General features: G+C 32.6%; 1 protein-coding gene across 6 annotated transcripts in view; it reads right to left on the bottom strand.

The window, feature by feature from the left end:
- The window catches only part of TCF4 (transcription factor 4), a 435,705-nt gene that overhangs the window by 109,599 nt on the left and 316,140 nt on the right, over window positions 1-9,966 (bottom strand). For 2 of the 6 annotated variants that reach the window (XM_036757148.1, XM_036757139.1), the window contains exon 1: window positions 9,923-9,966. This exon is cut by the window's right edge. The exons of the other annotated variants lie outside the window; for them this stretch is intronic. In XM_036757148.1, the coding sequence (XP_036613043.1) occupies window positions 9,923-9,966 (44 nt within the window). The remainder of the gene's footprint in view (window positions 1-9,922) is intronic. 6 annotated transcript variants of the gene reach the window in all.

Consider the following 9,966-nt stretch of genomic DNA (forward strand, 5'->3'; position numbering starts at 1 on the left):
TATGTTATAGGCTCACTTTTTTCTGTATATATACACAATGGAAAATTTCAATGCTCATATAAAGAGACTGTATCTATACTAATAAAAAGAAGCTTAGAGCAAACCATAAATTGACATTATTACATAATCTATATAATTATGTGGTTACATAGCTATCCATCTATCAATCTACTTTTCTATTTATCATCATAAAATCTACCACACTTGGAATTCTGATTGAGTTACACAGGTAAAAAGCCTAGGACTAGCCAAAAAGTTTAATCTACACAGCTCCCTATTGGCAATACATCTGTGCAGGAACTGTGTCCATAAATAATTTTGCATCAGGCCAGCTGTAATTCAAACTCATTACATCACCGACTTCAAGAGTTGGAGAGTTGCTTGTCTACTTGAATTTGGCCAAGCCAATTCTCTTTTAGGTGCTCTAGCACCTCAACACTGACATGACATTTGGGAACCGGTAAGAATCTCAGTGGCCCAACTAAATGCTCAAAGTGTTGTCTGGCTCCCCAAAAGAAGCATAAAAATTTGCAAAGTGAGTAGCAAAAAGCTAAAAATATTCTATGTAAAACAATTATGCTAAGGCTATCTAAGCACATTCCTCTTCCCCCTGATTATTTGCATACCCTAAAAATAAGTAGCAAAAAGATAAAGATGCCATTTCTACTATAAAGTTTTGCTATACATCTCTTTTTCACAGTCATTTCTGAAGAGCAAAACTGTAGCTTCTTTATGTTAGAGGTTAAGAACTCAATTATCCTTAAAAGAGTTTTCTTAGGTTTTATTAAATATACCCTGAGCAGTCTCATTATTCCAGAAAGTTTAGAGAAGTTGATTTGTCTTTATGTTAATATTTTTAGATGAAAGTATTTCAAAAGTATATTATTTATCCTTAAGTACAAGCATGAGATTTATTGAACTATTCTCTGCCAGGAAGTGGGATTAGTATATTCATATCGGTAAGCCTAATTTTACAGTTACCTTACTTAAGTTTTTAATATAACACAGGTCTCCTTTTCAGGTGTTAATAGAAAAATCAATTTTACATCACAACAGCTGTGATCACTTTAAATACCACAGCTGTCATAAGTTGAACATAACCAATTTGAACATCTAAGGTTATGTTGCAAATGTAACAAAATGAAAGCTTGATGAGCCTCATGATTTAGCCTCCCTCCCCCACCCCTTTAAGCTAAACTCCCAGTAAACTACTACAGAAATAACCTACTTACTTTAAAATTCAGCTTTTATTTCTGTCCAAGTCAGCCTAAGAATGGAAATTGAATTTCATTTTTCTCTAACAATACTGCTGTGTAACTGGAAAGCATGCAAAACAGTATTAACTCAGGTAGCATTAAGTTAAGGAGTTAATTTAAGAAGTTAAGTTAATTTATTTAAACATTTTATTAGGAAGTCAGGAGGATACATGATAGTTACAAGGTGTTTTTAAATGCTAGGAATTTAAATTATTGTAGAGGAAAAAATAAAAAAACCAACCAGGATCTAAATAGTATCCACTTGTAAAAATCGTTTGTCTACTACTTCAAAAATTTATCCTGCCAGAAGAAACTTATAGTACAAAATTTACAAATTGAGGTGAAAAGTAGATAATCGATCTAAGCTTTCCACCCCCACCCCCAACTCCATCAATTTAAATCCTTTGGCATTGTGTTTATATTTTTCCAGGTTATTCAGAATATAACATATTCTAAAATGGGTTCCGTGACAGAGATTTCATTCGCTGGCACTCAGACTTTTGGTTTCCCAACATGAAGTCATCTGGGGTAGTGGAGATATATCGTCAGTATAGCAGGGAATTAGTTAAGCATTTATTATTAGCAATATAATAAGAAATACAAATACTCAAAGAAGGTCAAATGTTTAAAAAGGGACATATGCATTAAAGAGAAAAATTTTAACCAAAAAAAATTTCTGTACCTATTGCAATGTTAGAATGTACCTATTAGAATGTTGTGCAACATATATTCGATTTTTTTTCTGGCCAAATTCTAAATTCGGGTAGTTGCTCATATTTTAAATTTTGCCTAAATTCATGTTAAATAATCTTTCTATCTTGCCTGATTTTCATCCACATCATTCCCACCAGTTTACTTTTTGAAGATAATAGATTAGTTCATTAGGAATTTTAAAACTTCCCTAAAAAGCCAAAACAGCACATGATTGTGTTCAGAGAAGACTTAGGAAGCAGGATGCAAAGCACCCTTCCTATTGCTTGCATATGAATTTTCTGGCAGCATAAAGAAGACTGAAGGTTTTAGTTACCTCAACACAAGAAATAAGGCCCCCAAAGTAAAGCTACACTTTTAAAACATTTATCCTCCAACCAATATCACACAAAGGAAGCCTGAGAAAACAGCATTCATCCTCCTCATGGATGTTGCGCCTCATCTACTGAATTGTAATAACAGGTGCAGTAATAATAATATGCTGGGCAATCAACTTTTTTACTCTGATTTGTCAGTTTAGCTTAATAATGCCATTAGGAATGTAAACATTTCTGCAATTTATATTTAAAAGTCAATAAAATAATGGGGTACAGAATTTATCCTTTTTAATTTTTTAAGTAATACATTTGATTATTTTAATCACGTCAGTACTTAACTGGATGGGGTTTAAATATGCATGTAACATCAATTTAATTTGTTTTATTCGTTAGAAAAGCTATTGAGCAATATGCCATTATTCCCTTTAAAAGTGTAGCACATTCTGGAAAAGGGGAGGATGGAGCACCTCTACTATTATTTATGCCTTTGAGGAAGGAGGAATTCTGAGCTTCCAGAAATGTCTTTTATTAAGCATATTTTTTTTTAAAAAACGTAAATCAAAGTAGGGGGATCAAAGTATCATAACCATACAACCAGTTTAAACAATAAGGGCTTTCCATACTGTGGCCAAACTTTATTGGAGCTGCTGTAACATTAATGTGGTTGGTAAATGCATCAACTATTTTTAAGACTGAGATTTTTCTTAACATAGCAATTCCCACTTGAACAGGCTTATTATTGGTGCAGTTGTTCAGTACTCTATAATTCTCACCCTTACGTTTCTGGAGGTGAAAAGCCAAGTCAAATGTTAGCCTAGATTGTTAACATCCTCTATTCATTTTCAGGTCAGCTACAATGGAAGCAGCTGTAATGCAACTTTACCCACACTGCCCCACCAATTACTTCAACCATGCCCTCTCTCAGGATGAGTATAATTTGGTCTCTAAGAGAGCTCAGCCCTAGGTCTCTGGAGGATCAGAGCCAGAGCTTGGCTTTTGGGAGGGTGGAGTTTGAATTGAGATTGCCAAATACAATTCCTTGACATCTCAGGTGTTTTAACCTACTTTTCCCTGTTTAATACTGATATTCTAATGAAACAAAGTAGATTTTTAAAATAAATTAAATCTTATAGACTGTTTCACCTTTTTCCAGGCATCCCATGAAATGTTGCCAGCATAATGCCAAAAATATTTGGATGACATTTACTGATTTGCATTTAACAAATACTGACATAAGAAATCAGAGCTTAAGGAAAGCTAGCTAAATAATTCAAAGTACCTGAAATTTAAAATGACATCAGAAATATGGATTTTTACATTCTAATCCGTATAAAGTGTGTGATATAAACACATTTGTTATCAAAAGGCTGTCAACATTCAGTTTGGCACATGTACCATGGAAAACCAGACATTCGGCATTGCAAATAAGATTTCCAAAGACACATACTAAACCATTTTCAGCTCATATTAAACAATTTTAATTTTATATATGCATACATAGAAAATCTCTGTCTCTCACCCTACATACATATGTAACACAAATAAGTCTTTTGTACATACTGGATAAAACATGATCTGTTTAAAAATATACATTTGTTCTAAGGTTATTTTAGACCTGTGTAAGATCATAATACACCATATAATTGAGGACATATATTAAAATATTTTATGTCCTTAGAAATACAAGTTTCTGGAGAAGCAAATATGAAACTTTCTAGAGTACTACTCCACCGACTGAAATAAACAAACAAAAAAAAGAATTATTTGATTCCTTTCCTGGCAGTGCTCATATATTTTTCTTAGCACCTTAATAACTGTTTGGCTTCAGATCTATGAGAGTATTCCAGATTATAAATATTTTATAATCACATGGAATGTCAATTATGTTTTTAAAAATATATATGTTTATCCTATAAAAATTCACATTATAGCACCTGAGATTTGATACTTCATCTAAAATATCAAGTGTAGAGTTAAATGCTACCTAAGATGTGTTAGTAGGGTCATGAGAGTCCAGAAAGAATCTCAGAAATAGTTTTAATCACTTACAAAAACACATTCATTGTGGGGAGAACAAGTCTGATTTCGGAACACTGGTAATTCTGCAGGAAAGGCCTGTTCATCACTAGATGAAGAATAGTTTTTGTGTCCTGAATATCCCACAATTAAAAAGACAAGAGTGGATCTGATAGACAAATTGGTGTTTTTATTCAATACTACTTAAAAATGGCAAGAAAATTTGGATCCCAACCACTTCCAACACAACCACAAGTTGCATTTTAAATCTATACATTAACAACTGACTAGAAACTAAGATTCTTGGTAGATAGGTTGACTAAGTGTATAGATTGTAACTTGCATATTTATTCTGTAGGAATAATAATATTGCAATTACTTTCCCAATGGCGTAGCTGTGTACAGACACTTGAAATAGAGTTAGTAAACAAAAATCCAAAACATATCCGACTAAATATGACAACATCTGAATAAATACTAGCCAAAATATAATAGACATTTTCCATGATAACTTACAAGGAAGATATCAAGCTCTGCTGTGCTTCGGCAATTTTATAGTAAAAGGAGAATAATGCAAACCACATTTATAGTGGAACAGGAAACAAACAATTCTTCTGCACAATTTCCTGTATATCAGTGGGAAAGGTATTTAAAGACTGTATCAGCTATTAGATTTTTTTCTCATAACCTCTTTGCCCCTTCCCTAACTCTCTTCCATCTCTTTTCTGATGTAATCTCAACAATACAACTATAAGATGGCTATTGTTAAGATATCAGAAGCATATTAAATGATTTTAGGTCATCCAGAAATTCAGGATTAAATACAGTTAAGCACATCTATAACATATTGATGTTTTCTTCATAATAAATTAGCACCACAAAGATGTTCACAATGGCTTTTTTGATTCTCAGTACCATAACTGTAACTTGATCAGAGGCATCAGAGCAAAATGCAGACACATTATCAAAATTAAATGTCTAGTAGATTTTACTAGCTTAAACTTTAAATAAGTAAGCAAATGGAGGCATGTTTTATTTTAAAGACGTTCATATGAAATGGAAACTCTATTTTTGATATTATATTTAGAAAGACAACAATGGATTCTTTTTAAAAGTCAATGCTATATTAATAAGATTTTAAAACACATGAGTGAAATGAGAAGTTTTTTGCATGCAAGCTCGTTGAAATTTCAATACATACACTTTGTATATGATATTTTGCTTCCTTGCCATCAGTGGGGAGCTTCAAAATGATATTAGTTTATGAAATGATAAACTGTTCTATAAAAGCTACTAAGCCAAAAAAGTGATCTGTTTGCACTGGTTACTTTCATTTCTACTCACAATTCTGAAAATAGCAAGTACATAAATTATTACCCCCTTTTCTTAAAAGCATCATATGCAATTTGCATAGTTGACATAAGATGGAAAACTTTTCACTACAGTATTACTTGATTGTGACTGCCCAAACTAATTCTGGTGTTTATGAAGATAGGAGTGCAAAGCAAAATCTATTTTAAAATGTTGCCTCTTAAAGAGAAGCAGGGCACATCCCATGCCTTAATCTTGTCTCAAATTATGATTCTATTATGCTACATGTGGAGTGATTATAGCATTATTTAATAGTGGTTTTAAAATAAAGGTCGTTGCCTCTGATGAGGAAACAAAATTTCCCAACATTTTTATAGGAAAATCTTCCTATCAAATGAAAGGATTCATGTTATCACAGTCTTGTATTTTGGTATTAAGCAGGGGGCAGGAATTTTATTATTTGCTCTACGTTATTGATATCAAGAATGGTGCTATATACATTCATTTTCATCTATGAACTTTAGGAAGTTGAAAAGCTGCATAATAAGCCCAGGAGACAGAATGTACACACAAAAAACTCATTACCATCTACTTTCTGAGATTTGATGACTTGACAAATAACTATTTCAAAACAACTAGTTTGAGACATGGTTTGAGGCTTGTTAGTATAAAGCAAAAAGAGCAATTACAATAATTACAGGTTTCTCTATACGATTTAACACATGCACACGCTGGTGAGACTTGATGATTTGATCTGAAATTACCATTACGAGAAAATTTCGCCACTTTTGTTTTTAATTTCATTCTCAATAATTTTATCTTTATGGGTTTGTGATATTTTAACATGTGTGCTATTTGACCAAATAATTACTTATGAAAATCCTAGTTTGATGGAAGTGTAAGCAGCTATAAAAATCTAATTTAAAGATTAAAACTACACTGATTCCAGTCCAGTTAATGCTGGATGATAGTTACACCAGGATGTGGTGTACACTCAATCTATCAGAGTAATGAGACTGTAAATAGGAGCCTTTAAAAAGGAATTGTAATGATTTATTAGGCTAAGAGAAACTTGCCTGTTATGCTAATAACAGGTCATACTTTTAAATGTTATTTTTGGATGAATATGACATTAGGCAAAAATGAATCATCTCTAAAGAAAATCACAGTCATCCCTGAGTTAAGTTCAGCAAAGCACTCACCTGAGGTAAGGTGTAGATACTCCTCTCCTCCCTCCCTCTCAGTAGACTCTACTTTATAGTTTACATTCAGCCATTCTTGGCCAGTACCAGTTTTATAATTTTTAAAGGGCTATCTTCTATAGAATCCACATTTCAAGAAAACTGCGCATTTTTGAAGAGTAATGAAAACAATTTGCTAAGGCAAAGTACATAGGAAAATCTTTAATAATTCTGGGCAGCAGGAAATTCAAATTTTCCTCTTCTTTTCTGAAAATACTTTAGGTAATTTTATTTATTCTAATGGAAGGTTAGAGGAAAACAGCTTTTGCAGATCCTAGAGTTATAATTTTTTTTAAAAAATTTGTCGATATGGTTTAATTGTCCTTGTCTTTTCATAGTAACCCAAATTCATAGTGCTTTGGAATGATTTTGCATTTTTCTTCTTTTGTTTATTCCCAGGGAAGACCTGCTTCCGCTGGCTGCTCTCAGTTCAGAGAGTTCAAACTGAATTTAAACAAGTAATTGACTTGTCATTGAAAAAAAAGAGAGAAGGAATTCAAGAGCTGTGTCATCTGTAGAGGAAAACTTGTGCAACAAATAGCTAATCATAAGTAACTCCTAGTATCTGAGGAAAAAAAGCTATATGCACAGGCACTCGCAGTTCATGTATACATATAAAACAAACGACAAAATAAAACCCAAGAAAGGTAAGGGCTCATCGATAAGCATTTGGAACAATTAACGCATGGTATATACAATCTCCGCAAGATGTCTGGCACCAAATCAAAAGCTGTACGATATAGAATCGCAGCCAGACCAATGCACACTGCCTAATAGACAAAAACCTATTTTTCAAATGTATATATAAAGACTTTAAAAGTGAGAGAGAATTGCCCCATAAATGTAACTCTCACAACTTGGTCCTGGTAGTATTTTCCATTTAACAAAGCTAAATTAAAGGTTTAGCGACAACTAGTCACTTAAAAATGTTTCCTGGTGATGTTTCAATTCACTGTTTTGTTTTTTTCTTTTGACAATGTATCTGCAATTTTACTTTTTCTTGTGTTTTAATAAATAGACACATATTACCATATTTGTTTTTAATAAACATTAAAAACAGTTCCTATTAATATATTTCCTATGACAGAGTGATCTTGATTTTATGAATACCATCCTCTTAAAAAAAAACAACCAAAATATTTGGCAACCGAGAAGACATATTAGTGATATGATGTCATATTCAGCATTTTTTATGGTACAGGCAACTGGCAAGCCGTGAGAATGAGATACATATGAAAGATTCCTATTCTGTATATGAGTGAAAATGTTCACAAGTTAGCCTGCATTTGATTTTGATTTCACTTTAGATTTTTAAGAGGAGCAGTCAAAAGTAAACTTGTAAAAATATTATGTTGTCTTCTATAACCTTTATAAAAAAGAAAATGCTGAAACACAGTCATCACAACTCTGTACTGATACATAAGTACAGTCGATATATTTCTTGTTTACACTGTGCTGTTCCAGAGAATCTTCTGTTTACTGACAATGATAACATTCAGGAACTTTTCATTTCTGGATCAACTAGTCCGGCTAAGTGTAGGAACATCATAAAGATCACTAATAAAACCTTGAAAACTCTGAATGGTAAGTAATTAGCATTTACAAATAATAGATTGTTAAAAAAGATTTGGTAAATTATCCTAACTTTTATCTTTACATGTTTAAACATTTTATTTTATCATTTAACTCCCTAAGACTACATTTCTTTCATTACACTGAACCCATATTCTAATGTAGACTGAATTTTGAAATGGATTAAGATATAATACTTTTGTAAACTTTCCCCAGTAGGCTTTTAATATTCTAAAATAAAAGCAAAGCACACTGTTATTTCAGCAGATATCCATTCATGAAATTGGCTTCCCTGGACGAAATTGTTTCATCTATCTAAAACATACCACATAGTCGAACACTTTTATGTGTATATGTACATCAATATGCATATATAGAGAGATAGCTGTCATGCACATATATAATATACATACACACAAACATGCATACAGAGATACATACGCATGTTTAATTAGTTTGTTCCAATTCCTATGACTGAATTGGGCCTTTGTAAAAGCTCTAATAGTTCCCTTTAGGTCCAACTACCACATTCTGATTAGTATCAGATAAAATGAAAGTTTAAAAAAACATAAAAGATAACAGTTTATAAACAGTTCGTTTTCATCTTCCTTACCCATTTTATTTTTCTTTTAGCAACAGTTTTCTTTCTATTCTATCTCCCCAACGATATTCCCCAGCCCACCGCCCCCCCCCCTCCACATACCGATTTGAAAATACTGAAATCCTTTTCCTTCTCAGGGCCCAGCCAGAGGAAAAAAAAATAAACCTCCAGATGGCAAGTATAAACCTTCTGCTGGGGTTATGCACAAAATACCAGACACATTTTTTCTTAAATAAAGCATTTCTATTGGGGTTGGGGGGGGAGAATGAGGAAGAGGACACATAGCAGAAATAACTTACAATATTATTATGTGCATAAATGGCTCTTTTTTTGTCTTAAAAAAATCTTGGGTCTACTCTTTCATTCGCTTTCCCAGGTTCATATCCTATACCTATTTTTCATCTGTCAGTTTTTGTCAACCAAATCCATCTCACTGTAGGTCCTTATTTAGTTAAGTAAGGCTCAAGATTTCACAAAATCTCAGGACACTGAGAAACTTACCCCAATTCTCTTCTTATTCTAATTTGGGATTTTTCTATCAGTTGCAGTGCACTGCTCCTCATGTTTTCTTTTTAAAAAAGCCAGTTGGAATTAACACAAATATTCTAAAAGTATTTTTCAGTCTTATAAACTATCAAGTTTCCCTAACTGAAAACTTTCACGTTAGGAAATACTTTCCAATGCTCTGGAAGCATCCTCATGCTTTTTGTTTTTTCTAAGTATGAATAAAAGGCAACAATAATATTCTAGTTCTGGCAAGTAATAAATATTTCATGGCATCAAGGAAGATGGAATAGTCCTGCACAACTTTCACAACAACAAGAACTGCATATGATGCTCATTCTTACGACAATAAAACTTGTCAAAATTACACCTTTAATTACAGAGTTAGCTTACCGCTTTCCCATTATAGTAGTACATCAAAGAGTTTCCTCCCATGC

The sequence above is a fragment of the Trichosurus vulpecula genome, chromosome 1 (assembly GCF_011100635.1).
Source record: "Trichosurus vulpecula isolate mTriVul1 chromosome 1, mTriVul1.pri, whole genome shotgun sequence".
Classification (NCBI taxonomy): domain Eukaryota; kingdom Metazoa; phylum Chordata; class Mammalia; order Diprotodontia; family Phalangeridae; genus Trichosurus; species Trichosurus vulpecula.